The sequence below is a fragment of the Eptatretus burgeri genome, chromosome 18 (genome assembly GCF_056783735.1).
Source record: "Eptatretus burgeri isolate ZD-2024b chromosome 18, Ebu_testis_v1, whole genome shotgun sequence".
Classification (NCBI taxonomy): domain Eukaryota; kingdom Metazoa; phylum Chordata; class Myxini; order Myxiniformes; family Myxinidae; genus Eptatretus; species Eptatretus burgeri.
Window position 1 is genome coordinate 34,665,344 of NC_140978.1, and position 15,977 is coordinate 34,681,320.

At 43.5% G+C, this 15,977-nt stretch overlaps 1 protein-coding gene across 1 annotated transcript in view; it reads right to left on the reverse strand.

Moving 5' to 3' along the window:
• Positions 1-15,977, reverse strand: part of LOC147008864 (voltage-dependent L-type calcium channel subunit alpha-1D-like) — a 355,309-nt gene that overhangs the window by 232,757 nt on the left and 106,575 nt on the right. The window contains exon 4 of the mRNA XM_085864488.1: positions 3,102-3,241. Within this exon, the coding sequence (XP_085720614.1) occupies positions 3,102-3,241 (140 nt within the window). The remainder of the gene's footprint in view (positions 1-3,101; positions 3,242-15,977) is intronic.

The window sequence follows — 15,977 nt, forward strand, 5'->3', positions numbered from 1 at the left end:
TGCCTGTACATAATTAAATATACATCGGCTGTAGGCTTTTCTCGTGTCATGTCCCCTTCCCCCATTGATTGCTTGTTTAATAAATACCCCCATTATTTGAATGTAAACCTGCTCGTTGCGTCCATTCCTCCGATTGACTTCCATGGCGCGTTCGGGAAATTAGCAGGCTGTTAAAGCCAATAAAAGTGGTCATTTGGTCCGACGGACCTTGTTGATCTCTGCTCGGGTCACGCACGGTGCAGGCACGGTAACGGCTCAACCCGCTCACGGTCCATTGAAGTAAAAATTATCGGTACTTTTGTCTGCGTGGATAATTATGTATATCGAGATTCGGCGATTAACCCTAAGCCGCGTGGACAGAATATTGGAAATTTATGGTGCGTTAAGGCACTCGGAGCAGGTTTCCGGAGTTGTCCGGAAGCTACGACTGAATTCCGGTTTTCGGCGGACGCGCGGCTGCGGTTGGGCCGTAAGTGGTCGTGCGTGGGTGTCGAACCGGCGGAATTCGTAACTATATATATATATATATATATATATATATATATATATATATATATATATATATATATATATATATATATATATATATATATATATATATATATATATATATATATATATATATATACATACATACATACATACATACATACATACATATATATAGTTGCATTTCTCGGAACCGCATCCCACCAACGTAAGAGCAACCATCATACAGCAGTCCCTCGACAGTTATTCCAATAATATACGTTTTGATAGTCCCTTCCCTTTTGTTTTGCGGGACAATGGGACATGCATTGCGGAGATCTCGAATGAACCTCTGCCACAAGCTTGAGATGATCGTCTGACGTTTGCAATGATCTGGGATGACATTGCCGGTTGCATTGAAAAGGCATACCAATGAATATCTCTTCAAGAGGCTGCACGGATTATGTTTTTCACAACACAGAAGCAAATGACCCAATATCGGCAAGAGCGTGGCTGGCAGCTTTGGTGCCAGTAACTACATTGTCAGAGGCTGAAAATGGAAAAACAACAACTTCACCATGTTGTACGGAACACAAGTGTGTAAGACACGAGAGGCTCTTACTTTTCTACCCATTTCTGGATTTCATTATATCGGCATCTTCTTTTCCCTCCATACCTCCTTCTAATTATTATATCCGATCGTTCCCCTCAATTTCTGACACAGATCGGGTTTTGCCCCACGCACATGATAACAGAATCAGGCAGACGCGAGTGCTGGCCACGTGCTTAATGGCAGATCCATGCGCATTGTACGGAATGTGCTTGAAGGCAGACCCATGCACTGCTCGCGACACTTTATCATCGTACATAGCAGGGCACGAATGGCCCACATCTTGGTCTTGTCTGTGCATGAGATTGTCATATCTTACCTTTGATCCTCGCTGGCGGCCGCAGGTGATTCCCGTGGACGGGGACGCCTTCTCGCCTCTCCGGCCGGTGAAGCTGCGATCATGCAGGGGCATGCTGTGTAGATCGAGCCACGTGGCGCATCACAGAGCAGGCACATTGACCAGCGCTAGCCGGGGGTGCCCAGGCGGGCATGCGGGGCCGACATGACCCTGGCCGGTCATCGGGGCATGGTCCGGGAGTTCATGCAAGGCAATTCATGTTGCAGAGTTCGGTGCGGGGCGATGCATATCATGTCGTGAGGTCGGAGCGAGACGATTCCACAACTTGGGGCCATCTTGCCGGAAGTGGAGTGGAGCCGCTTCCGACCATCGCGGCCGGGCCGCGTGGGGGCCGAGGCCACTCAGAGCGCTCAATTCAGGTGACGACGCATCGCTCTGGGTTGGCCCCCTGCCCCACACCGCGGGGTTTATAAAAAGCGGATGGAGAAGCCATTCTCGTTCTATCTCTCTCTCTCTCTGAATCTCCAATTCGCCTTCTACTCCGATTTCTTCACCCGCCGTCATGGCCGCGACTCCGCCTTCACTTCTCCGCACTTCTCTACCCACACACCGCCACCCACCCACCTGGTCCCGTCTACCACTCTGCCCACTTGCTCTCAACTCCACCTTCTCCACCCATTCCGCTTCTGACTCTGCCTTCTCCACCCAAGTCCCTCCCTTTACGCCCGATGGTCGTGTCTCATTCTATGGACCGACACGAGCTGAACGAAGTGCCATGAAGAAACTGCGTGCCAGCTGTCAGGGAGGTATCGCCCAGTGGAGCATCCCCCAAAACGTATTGGTGGCGCGATCAGGAAATTGTGCAAGGTATTCAGAGACTGTTAGCCTCATGTCCTCTTATTTTTCTCTTCATTAGTGTGTGTGTGTGTGTGTGTGTGTGTGTGTGTGTGTGTGTGTGTGTGTGTGTGTGTGTGTGTGTGTGTGTCCTGGCACCTGTCCTCAAAAGTTAAGATTGCAGAAGATTAATATTAATTCGGGTTAAGTCTGCTCTGTGTCTACTTTTGTAAGTTGCTTGTCCATTGTTGCACCTCACGCTTGTTTCTATGCCTACATTACACACACCAATAAAACTATTCACTGTACCACATAACTTTCCTCGTCTGCTTGTAAATAAATTATTATTATTAGAAATGTCCCCAGCTAATTTTTGGCTGTTCTTTCATTGATCCAGAATGGTCCAAATCCTAGCTTAGCCCTTAGCCAGGACGTTATTCCCAACGATCCGTTCCTTTTAGCCGGTACGTCTTTGGCAGGGTCGCTCGGCTGCATCCGATCGGTCAAGTGATCCGGTTCAGACAAGGCATACCGAGGGCGTATTCCCCGGTAATTAAATCACATGATTGATTAGGTAACCCGGTTAATCCAGATATTAGAGGACCCGAGGTCACGCGGTTGAGTTACTGGCGTTCACGGTCAGTTAGTGACCTGCCACGTCACGGAATTATCCATGTGTGATGGCCTACAATTCCGGGGAGTTTGGTGGTAGCCGAGATAGCTCCCCCCCCCATCGTGGCCCTCTTATCCGAGCCCCGGCCCCCGACAATATAATAAAAAATAAAATAATAAGACAATGCCCTGACATTGACGGCAATTTTCAGGAACTCGTCATACGTGAACAGTGGGGTCCGATAGTAAATATAAATGGAAATGAGGTGTGACACTCACCCAACAATTACGATAATGAAGTCCAGCAAATTCCAGCCATTGCGGATGTAAGAACTTGGATGCATCACCAGGCCATAAGCAATAATCTTGAGAAAAGTTTCCACTGTGAAGATGATTAGGAAGGCATATTCCACCTTTTCCTGTCAGTGTGCAAAGGAAAATGCCATGTTATAAAATAAGTTTATTTGACTGCCTCAAGGAAAGATCTGAGAATGTAATTATACAATGAATTGCACTCCAAAGCATACAAAACGAGAACATTACTCAGTAGAGCGCACAGAGCTCCACCAGGCTAAACAGTTTACATTTTGTATCCCACTGATAAGCCAGATCTGCATCTGGATCTTCACCAAAATCTAATCAGCTTGTTCTTGTCACCTACCCAACTCATCCACCAATTTTCCCAATTCCATTGTGGAGGTAAATTACATTGACACACTCTCGTAGTTGAAATAAACTAATGTACTCAAGTTTGATTATGTATCTGCCCATGTGAGACTCATACGCTCTTTCAATGATACATACTGTCATGAGTGCAAGACCCCACTAGGTAGCATAGGTTATGCTTCAGTCACATTTGGCTCGGCGGCCGTTGGGTCTAAAAAAATCTACGGCCACTAGCAATTATAGGGCGGCCGCAGTATTCCAACGGTCACACAATGTAGCAGTCACATACGTTTTTATTTTTCGGGGAGCCGCACGGCGTATTTATAAATTGTGGAGACCGAAAACGTGGGGGTTCCGTACGGTCTTTGATTTGATGTCGCACGGTGACCTTAGGGCGTCCCTGCGACGACCTTAGAATTTTCAAGGCAGACGCAAGGTAGCCTCAAGATGCCCGCAAGGGGACCGCAGGGGGGCCCTAAGGCGAACGTGCGGCCAGACGGACGGTAACAAGTGGGTATATACACCAGTTCGTTTTCACATGTATATCATATCTCATATCTGTCATGTAGATTGTGGACCAGGTTATATACAGATGGTGCTGGTTGTTCCTCAATGGCAGAGGCTGGGCTACCTGCACATGATAAGAATTCATTGATAAAATGATAAAATTCATGATAAAAAAAAATTCATTTTTCATTGATACGAGCCTACGGAAAATGCACGAATAACGCAAGCCCACCGTACGCCCTACGTACGGTCGACGTGGAACACATCTACGTCATGGCTACGGCTTGTCGAACTGCTACGGCCAACCTAGAAATGAAAAAGGTTATAACTCCGTGCTTTAATTCCACGGAGACCCCTACGGCCTGTAAAAGATAGCCAAACGGCGTAGGGCCACCCTGAGGCCACCTCAGCAACTCTGCGGCCGCCGCACGTTTCTGTCAATTCAGGGGGGGTACGGCCGCAAAATGTGAGCCGTATCCTAGCCGTAGAGCAAATGTGACTCATGCTTTAGTCCTGTCTGCGCACAGGTGAGGTGAAAGATTCTCCAGCCTGTGGGCAAAAAATTCTGTGGGTGAAAGACCCTTCTGGTGATCCCCACCTCCAATGGATTAAAGACCCCATGTGTATAGATAGTTGCAATTTTTAGACACAATTTTTGAATACTTGACTACGTTAGTTTATATAAGCTGCGAGAGTGTGTCAATGTCTAAAGTGTGTCTATTGCACCCCATACGCATAGCGAGAGTGAAGATAGTTGTGCAGAAGAATTCTCAATTCCTCCTGTACATTTGAGTCATTTATTAAAAACAAACATAAACAAACACGAACATATCGATATGGAGAATTCAGAGGAATTTCAAGAAGCAACACAGTCTCTCACCGATTCTGCCGGACATGGACTTTTTCAGTTCTTACATAATATTCAGTAAGACGATGTCTGTTCATCCTCTCGACATACTGGCACCAAGGCTGACGTTGTTGGGTTCAGGGGAGAGATCACTCAAAGCCTTGTCGTAGCAGCCATTCGAAAGGTTAGCTCAATTTCAAAGGGCTGAGGAATATTTATGACCTGAAGGTTGATTGGAGTTCTGGACATTACCTTCACACACATTCCATTTAAGCTGGACTCCTGTTTCCAGCCAGACTTTCAGACACCAGTAGATAATTATTTATATAAGAATCCCTTAATAAGCTAAACAGATGATTATATTCTACTGAATAAAGATTAAAGATTATTTGGAAGGCCATTCTGTTTTGGGGAACAGAGGTGTTTTTACTGAGCAGATTGATTCACCTTCCAATGCAGTCAAGAGATAGAAGGTCATTTAAAAATGCAAATATATTATTAAAATAGATGTACTAATCATGTTGTATTTGAGTACATTTCCCATTAAAGGGTTATAACAATACATTGTGCTATCTGCTCAAAAGATTTACTTTTTCAAGTTAATTATTATCAATCAAATTAAATTGGCAACATTTTGATTTTAATTTTTTTATCACCCTTAAACCCATTTTGCTAATTTTGGAAAAATTTGCATCCACAGTTGCATTCTGTTCCTTCGCAAGATAGAGAGCTCTGGTGTAGAGGTAAATTACATTTGACACACTTTAGACATTGACACGCCCTCGCAGTTGAAATAAACTAACGTACTCAAGTTGGATTATATATCTACCTACGTGAGATTCATTTGCTCTTTAAATGAACTTCTATACGTATTTGTTTTAACAATGAATATCAAAGTTTTAGTTTTAATGTGCTACATATTACTTTTAGTAATAATGATTATTTACTCATCAAATTGACTAGAACTATTTAATGACCTAGAAAGATCACATGAGCTCCAGGTATATCAATTACTACAACTACATGATTAAATAACTTTTACATTCTGGTTTACTTTGTACTAAAAACAAATATATTGTAGCTCCTATAAGTACCTGCTTTTTGTCACAGTAACTGGCTTGGAATGCTATCTGCCCTGGGAAAATATTTGGGTGGCCGTTCCTGAAGCCGTTATCTGTTCACAAGCAGCTGCTTGTGTTCCATCATTAGTTGACCCTTGGTTTCACACTGTTATCAATGTTGGATTTTGAGCCACAAGGTTTTGAGATATTGTGCTACATGTCGTTTTTGGCCCAAACACGCAATGGTGAAGAATGATTAAAAATTAAATAATTCACGTATCAAGATCCAGATTCGGAGGATCTTCACCAAAATCGAATCAATTCGTCATGGTCATACACCCAACCTGTCCACCAAGTTTTGTCCGAATGTCCACAACTTTTTGAGATTTCATGCTCTATATCAGTTTAGTACCAACTATTTCTCAATGGTGAAGAATCACTTTTAAAAAAATTATCAGATCTGTTTCCGCATTTGGATCTCCACCAAAATTGAAGGAATTCTTCCTCGTCACACACCCAACATGTCCACCAAATTTCGTCAGAATTCGACCATAACTTTTTGAGATTTTGTGCTATATATATTGTTTTTGGCCCGAACTCTCAATGGTGAAGAATCGCATTAAAAAATTCTAGTCGTCAGATCCGGATCCAGATCTTTACCAAAATCTAATTACTTCATCCTTGTTACACAATGAACCTGTCCACAACATTTTGAGATATCCTGCACACAAAAAAACAAACAGACAAACAAATAGACAGAAAGGGGCGTAAACATAACCTCCTTCACCTTTGGTGGCAGAAGTAACTAGAACGGCACTCAGTGGAGCATATACCTCTGCCAGGCTGAACAGTTAAACTGAACAAGGTTTGTATCCCACTGATGCGCTTGTTCTCGTCACCTCCCCAACTCATCCACAAAGTTTTGTCATAATCCGTCCACAACTTTTTGAAATATCGTGCTATACAAGTATATCGTTTTTGGCCCCATTTCTCAATGGTGAAGAATTACTTACGATGTTAAAAAAAATAGGACCACCTGTCCTGAAGCTCACCTGGATCAGGAGCAACAGTCACTCAAACCACCTACAGACCTCCATAGACTGAATTTTTTTGATGCTATTAACCTTAGGTACATCACAAGTAATGAAGGTTGTGGTCAACTTTCATTTTAATTGTGTGTGTAGTTCAGAGAAGAGAGCAAAACCCTATTTTTTGGGGGGGGGGTCAAAACCCCTCCTGTAGACCCCCTTAATGAGCGCAGATTTTGCTGAGGTCGATAAACTTTAGTACATCATGGGTAATGAAGGTTGTGGTCAAAATTCATCAAAATTGTGTATGTAGTTTGGGAGAGGAGAGCAAATACCTATTTTCAGGGGTCAGTCAAAAAAACCCCGTAGACCCCATTAATGAGCGCAGAATTTGATGCGGTCAATGCACCTTTGTTCGGAATCAGATATGAAGCTTGTGGCCATGTTTCATGAAAATCGTGTGCTTGGTTCAAGTGTTTTCAGACCGACTGACTCGCTGATTGATTGATTCGCGCACCTACGGACACTGCTCGATCACATAAGGTCACCTGACTAAAGTCGAGGTGAACTAAAAACGAATGGATCCAGAACCAGATCCTCACCAAAATTTAACCAATTCGTCCTTGTCACACATACAAGCTGTGCACCAAGTTTCGTCTGAAATCATCAATAACTTTTTGAGATATGATTTACATCTTTATTGGCCCTAATACACAACGGTGAAAAATCGGTTAAGCAATTCTAATATCTGGATCCTGATCTAAATCTTCACTACAATCTAATCATTTTGTCCTTGTCACACACCCAACCCATCTCCCAAATTTCGTCAGAATCCATCCATAACTTTTTGAGATATCCTGTTCACAGACAGACAGGGGTGAAAACATAACCTCCGTCCACCTTCGGTGGCGGAGGTAACAACACAATGACACCCAACAAAGTTTACTGTGTCATTGTGTCAGGGAAGGTCAGGACAGGCTTTGAGAACCAGAATTGGATCCAGACCATTTTCCCCGTAACATTTCCCAATGCAGTCTCACAACATGATTTCAATTTTTTTACTGTAAATGTTCAAATTTCAGAACATTGACTGAATGAATGTTGCAAAATAGTACCTAAAAACAGTGAGAATGCACAAGAGAGCAGCTGAAACCCTCGGGCTCCCGGGGCCATATTAAAGACGGCCCCAAAACCCCACTTATTATGGCCCAGCCCTTGCTAAAGCGCTCACCCGTCCCACCCAGCCACAGCTCAGAGGTTGTACAGTCTGCTATAGATCCCAGGGCCAAATATCACAAACCGTATTGATTCTTCCACTGACTACCACCATGCATTTCATGTACAGTAATGGGAAAAGAAAAAGAAAAAAGACAACGGGACGAAAACAAAATGGGAAATAAATGTAGCATGAAATAAAACCGAAACAAGCAAAGATAATCACCGATACCGACTGGAATGTGAACAGATGTCAACGCATTGGAAGCACAATGAACGCCGGTCGGTGAAACGCTGTGTAAGAAGGATTAAGTCCTCCTTTCCCCAGCATTATAGATTAATCTGAGGATTTACTGAGTACCTGATTCGACTTGGGGTGCATGGTGTTGCAGACTATCCAATATATTTAATGCCAGGAACCTCGATGTGATTAAACAGAATTCTTCTACAAAGACAACAAAACTGTCTCCAATAAACAGCTCCTAAAAATAATTAGGGGAATCAACAAGGATTGCAACATATCTCAGTTATTTGCATTAAAAAGTAGGTCAGTGTTGAAGCTACATGGCCAATGGATGTCAGATCAAGCTTCCATCACTCATTGTGGTTTTATCTAGATTTAACAAAGTTGTACACAAGTTCAGAAAGATAAATCCACAGGGATTAATTTTCCCGAGGTCGTTTTACGTGCGTGTCCATTGATTTGCTGCACCGCTTCGATAAGGACACAAATACAAGGAAATACAGGGAAGTCTGCTCACTGCTCATCTTCACTCTTTCATTCCTCTTTTTCCCGCCTTTGGAATAAACTTCCTCACTCTATTCTTTCCCATTCTTCCCTCCAGGCTTTCAAAACAGCTGTTCACCACCACCTCTTATCTTCCCCCATCCAAATCCTCGATCTTTTCTACCCCCGATAATCCACCCAAGCCCACTTCCTTCATTTCTCCTGCTTTCCTTCCTGAAAGTCCCTGAAATGTCCATCTTCTCTTCGCCATGTTCCCCGTCCCATCCCCATCCCTCTCCCTTCCACAGTTCACCTAATGTGTCTGTTCCCCACTGTTTTGTCCCTTCCACTCCCGCCCCTCTTGTCTCATGCCTCCTTGCTGTGAGTTGTGTGTTTGCTCTCATACGAGCCTCGACCAAGGTATACAAAAAAAAAAAAAAAAAAAAGTCTGATGCAGCAGAACGCCAATCCGACTCATCAGGCCACACATTTCCATGAATAATCAGCACAGATTTTCCGAGACAAATTCGACCCACAGTTGTTGGCATAATATTTGGAATGCATCAGAAATTATCAGTCAGACAGTTAGTATGTGTGTGTGTCTCCTCCATCTATCTATAATTCCAGCAATGTGTGTGTGTGTGTGTGTGTGTGTGTGTGTGTGTGTGTGTGTGTGTGTGTGTGTGTGTGTGTGTGTGTCTGTTTGTGTGTGTGTGTCTGTTTGTCTGCGACCGCCGGTCCGATCTCATTGAAACTTGCCAGGAATATTGCCGGGGACCCACGGATGTGCCTTTTCGAGGTTTGATGTCGATCGGACGAGCGGTTCCCAAGTTACGGCCATTTATCTGTCGACCAATGACAAGACACGGTGCTATGACTTCACGAATGACGTCACAATGAATGTTTTATTTTTTTTTTTTTTTTTTTTGCACGCTTGACGGTCTGATCTGATTGAAACTTTCCAGGAATATTGCTGGGGACCCGCGGATGTGCCTTTTTGAGGTTTGATATTAATTGGACGAGCGGTTCCCAAGTTACGGCCATTTATCTGTCAACCAATATCTGCGAGAGAGGGGGACAGGAGAGGGGGGGATGAGAGTGGGGGCGAGAGAGGAGGGGGAGAGAGGAAGGACAAGACTAGGGGGGAGAGAGGGGCGGCAAGAGAGGGGGAGAGAGAGGGGGCAAGAGAGGGGGATGAGAGTGGGGGCGAGAGAGGGGGCGAGAGAGGGGGCGAGAGAGAGGAGGCGAGAGAGGGGGCGAGAGAGGGGGCGAGAGAGGGGCGAGAGAGGGGCGAGAGAGGGGGCGAGAGAGAGGGGGCGAGAGAGAGAGCTGCACATACTGGCATTCACCTACGGTCATGCACCTACGGGCCCATACTAGTAACTCTAAAACCATGAAACCTGGCAGCCTGAAGCTTTGCATGCATCGGAAGAAAACTCCAAGGAAGTCCATGACTGAAAATTTGGAGTTTGGGTTAATCAAAACACCCCTTTTGAAGATAATTAACGGCTTATCTTCATGAAAGGCTTATCCTTGGTCGGCCCAACTTCACCTTGTAGGGGTCTTAGCTGCCATTTTGATTTGGCCGACGAAAAATGACTTGCCTCGGAAACACGATTTCCTCTCATGGACCAATGAAAGTATACAAACAAAACATGATTTTGGATTTGAGAATCGGATCTCATGGACTAAATAACTGTCAAACTCCGGAGTGAAATCTGAAAATGTGAAGAAATTACCGATTCTTATAAATAATAATAATCACATTTATTTTAGGAAGGCTATGTTTCCATCTCCACTTTTTCTGCTGTTCCGACAATTACTGTATATTGAGTGAAGCATATTGATTAACGAATATGATTAATGCAGGGAGGGAAGGGGGTAGAATGAGAGTCTGGGGGGGAGGAAAGAGGGAGGGAAAGGGGGGGAAGAGGAAGAAGGGGTGAGAGGAAAGAGGGGAAGTGGTGAGGTGGGAGTTGAGATTAAGGGGGTGAGGAGGGAGAGGTGGGTGGGAGAGGGAGAGAAATTGTGGAGGTGGGAGGAGGGATCTGGTGTGGGAGAAGGCAGGGGAAGGGCGGGAGGAGGGATCCGGCATTGCATTGGAGGAAGGATATTGAGTTAGAAGGTTGAGTTACTTATAATCTGAAAGGATGTTCAAGTCATGGCAGATGGAAAGGGGCACTACTTTGTGCTGACGATCCACAACCAAGGTGAAATGTTTATACGTGTATGTATGTATATACAGGGTATATATATATATATATATATATATATATATATATATATATATATATATATATATATATATATATATATATATATATATATATATATATATATATATAAATAAACCAAAACAGAGCCCTTCTGACCCAATAAATGCAACATGGCATTAAACTCCATTAAACTTCGCCTCCGATCCAGATGGCTTCAGCTGAGCACACTCGAGTCTATTTTAAAAACCGACAAACTCAAACCCAGACAAACAAGTCTAATGAATGTATTCAAATCAAATTTATGTCAGTATCTCGAATAACAATAAAACTATTGAACGTTCCTTTTTTGGTATATTCATTTTCGGACAACTAGCAGATAACCTGGCTCCACCAGGCTGTTGTCAGGGAATTCCTTCCCCAATGGAGTGTGCAATATTTATGGAGTTTGCTTATGAATGTCTTTTGACAGTAGAATCGTCACAAACTCGTAAGACTACTGAGGTTTCTGGGTGAAGTAAATCGACGAAAAGGTAATACGCTGGACAGAAGACCGAATACTTTGTGGTTATATTACAGTAAAAACTCTCAAATCCAAATTCCTTGGGACCAAACAGTATTTGGATTACAGAATTTTTCGGATTTTAGAACATGAAACATTATTTATTCAATTAAATTTCATTTTTGTACATGAAGCCAAGGCTCGTGGAAGCGCTATAGCACTGAATGGATCACGATGCAACAGAACAAAAGGAACAGCAGAGAGAGAAAGAGACAGGGGGGGACCCAGGAGACCAACAGCAGGGTTGAAGGACACAATAGAGGAAGAGTTGGACAAATAAGGGATGTGGGATGTGAGGAGTAGAAGAGGACACATGAGCTTTGTGAAGAGGTTGAACTACCACTTAAAGTTTGTTTACAATGTTCTGTTGCCCTTTTAAACATTTTCAGAAATTTATTTCATGAAGTTCAGTTTCTTTTTCATTAGTTTCTCTGAGTTAAGGTCAAGATTCATTATTTCTTGTTGAGATATTAAACTCATCTCCTTCAAGAAGCTTATTGTCCTGTTCTCCAAGTTTTATTCCCTGATCAATGGTCATCTTCCGATTTATTTATTTTTCTTCATTGTCACTTTCACCGTCATCTTCATTAGGGTTAATAACCATGTCAACAATCTCTTCATCCATCATCTGGCAGACCACAGGTGCTTCACCGTCGTAATTCATCTACTCCACAATGTCATCTTCATGCAAATCCTTGCCCATTTCAGTGTTCATACCCTTTGCATAACATTATTCTGCTGTGTCAACCTTCTCACTTGAAAGTTTAAAACCTTCAAAATTATCAGGTTGCTCAGTGCCATCGAGCATGATTAGTGCCCATAAATTATGCCATGCATTTTTGAATGTTGGTTGTGTGACGAGTCCTATACACATGTAACTGCCCAAATACAGCCATTCATGGTAAACTTCTTGAATGTGGCCATCACACCAGCAGATGAATCCGTATGAAGCAGATGACGCATTAATTTTTTTGGTTTTTAATAATTATTTAAAATAAAAAAAATTGAAGTTCGAAATTTGTTCACATTTTGGAATTTCAGATTTGGGAGTTTTCACTGTAGTTTTGTTTTATTTTTATTTTACTTCCAGTAGGTGTGCAAACCAGTGACTGAGCGTATACACCACCTGTATGTGTGCAACCTCAGCACAAAAATGCACATAACTCAGAATTGCACGAATATCGATATCGATCCAGGAGCTCTTAATGAGGCATCATCTAGCAATTATATGTGTTGTGGTTATGACATTTATGCATGAACACGATCGCACAAACCCGTTCATAAACAATCATGCAAAATGCATGCATAGGCTCAAACACATTCCGCAGGGAATATTGCTAGGTTTAAGGTATGATGGGTGAGAACAACCAAACTTCACAACTTGGTCCTTGAAACATGATCCTATACTGAAATGGAAGTGGATATTTTGTGTCCTGGGTGGTGGACTCCATCCCCTTTTTCTGAAACCCGCAAATGGAGATTACAATCCACGCCAGAAAGCATGATAATTCCAGTAACTTTAACAATTGAGAAGCCACTGCACAGAGTGGACTGACATGCTATCCTATGAGTCAGTGTATACCTCAAACATTTCTTAACTGAAATGATAATGTGCATTGATTCCTTCCCCCAGGTGTGCTGAGCATCCTGCCAGAAAAAAGTGCGAGACATGTTTCTGGCTCCTTGGCCATAATAAGTGTTGAATTTCAGATCTGTGAACAAAATCACCTGCATTGTTTTCAGCAATTCCATATGTACCTCTTATTAAATCCAAAATGATGGAGAACAACAACGTCCTCAAATCATGTAACCAGCCCTATTGTAAAATATGGTAAAACATGCACTTCAAATTACTCCATTAATATACGAGTGTTGTATAACCTCCTTGCCTGGAGTGTTGGACTGTCAGATGATCTTATAATGATAAACTTTGTCGAGATAGATGATGACAACGATGTCATATTGACATCAATCTTCCAATATATTGTTTACTTGGCTTCTAAGGGTTGCCCCCTGACATGATAAATGATAAATTCCCCGTCACCCAATGGACATGGATGGACAGTATCATAAAATGAACTGTCAATCACATGGATGACAATTGACCCAGCCCGAGTGTGTCCTCAAAGAGAATGTTCATTGTAACTGTGTGAAAACTCATTGTGAAGGAGGGTTGTGCTATTCATCTGTGGACCCAGGGGATCTACCATGCACTGCTGCAGACAAACGCTGCCCAGATGCGTCCGGAGACAAACACCACCCGGACGCGTCCGGAGACAAACACCGACCGGAACCATCCAGAGACAAACACTGCTTGGACGCGTCTGGAGACAAACACTGCCCAGACGTATCTGGAGACAAACACTGCCTGGACACATCCGGAGACAAACACCGCCTGGTGTTTCACCGCTCCGGACAAACACCGCCTAATGACGTCTGGAGAGAAACACCGCCCGGACGCGTCCGGAGACAAACTCGCATCCAGACATAAATACCGCCCGGACACGTCCGGAGACAAACACTGCCCGGACACGTCCTGAGACAAACACTGCCCAGACACGTCTGGAGACAAACACTGCCCGGATGCTTCTGGAGACAAACACCGCCTAGACGCATCTTGAGAGAAACAATGCCCAGATACATCCATAAACAAACACCGCTCAGACAACTCCAGAGATAAACACCACTCAGACGTATCCAGACAAACACTGCCTGGACACATCCACAGACAAACTCCCATCCAGCCACGTCTGGAGAAAAACCCCGCCCAGACGTAACCACCATCCAGACACATATGGAGATAACCACTGTTCCGATAACCTGACTTGACCATCATCTCAAGGAGATGGGGATGGGCCTGGCATCTGCCTGGGGGATGGCCAGACGGAGGCCCCTGGAGTACCGGCGGAAAGTGGACGCAGCGACGTGCTGTTCTGGCACATGCTCCCATACCTGACCTGAGTGTTCCAGACATAATGACCATCTGGATACATCCAGAGACAGAGAGACAGAGAGAGGGAGAGAGAGCATTGGGGGGTAGGGGAGTGATCAGATAGAATATGTTATGCTTTGTGAACAACACACACACACACACACACACACACACACACACACACACACACACACACACACACACACACACACACACACACACACACACACACACACACACACACACACACACACACACACAGATACATGTTTGGCCGACATTGACAATTTTTCAGGAATTGGCAGGTTGACGTCAGTGTGATTACCGACTACAGTACGTGTTGTTTGCAACCCAGAAACCTTGAGTAGCTTTCACCGAAAAACAATGTTACATTTATATAGACGTTTCAGGGAAATGTTCAGAAACATTAATCTTTATAAACAGCTGCGTGTGATGGGAGGAAAAACATTTGGTTCGGTAATTTAGAAAGTACATTAATACGGTAAACAGCTCAGAAATTGGGCATTATGAAATATATTTTGCTTTGAAACTCACAAAGAGAAATATTTTACCTTTGTAAAACAAATCCGATAACCAAATGCTTTCGAAACAGGCGTAAGGACAAAGGAAAACATGACAGAACCTCCATAATATATGGGATGAAACTTTGCCAGCAAGGCACCCATAACGGGCATGGCATGTTCACACACCCACGGAGAGTCTATACAGATTCAAATCTACCCACATGTACCACATCAGGTGTGTGCTGTATATGTACCTGTACCTTGTAGTAACTGTCGACTGTACATCCTGATCGAGACACGAACTGTGCAGCTCGGTAAGTGGCTTTAGCACTCAAACAAGCACTCCACGGAATTCCCAGCTGGGCAAGCGATTGCCAATTGCCTTCGACACAACTATGCACCCAGAAATGCCCATGCAATGTCCGAATTGGACAAATCAACATTTTTTTTTTCGGAGTCAGAACTGCTGATACTTTCAAATGTGGAGTTTACATTTTGTAATTCTGCTTAGTTTAAGAGATTCTCTCAGTTATTCATATGCGCAAATGAAATAAAGCCACAAACACTGGAATCTCCAGGTGCTTATAAGCATTACAATATTCCCAGCGATCCATAGCTATGATGAACAGGCATTTGATAATACGAGTGAGGAAAGTGGAAAAAAACAAACTTTATTGTAAAGAAATTGTTGCGGCCTGTTCCAAGTCAAGACATGGTTGAGCAGGCCAAAAAGCATGGCAACTTCAGACCCCAGCGAGGTTACCCAGGAGATGACCCAAGTCCCAGACATGAGGTGGCTGAGGATCGTGAAGGATATAATTAAATAAGGCCATTAATTATCTTCAAAAGGGGCGTTTTACTGACCCCGAACAC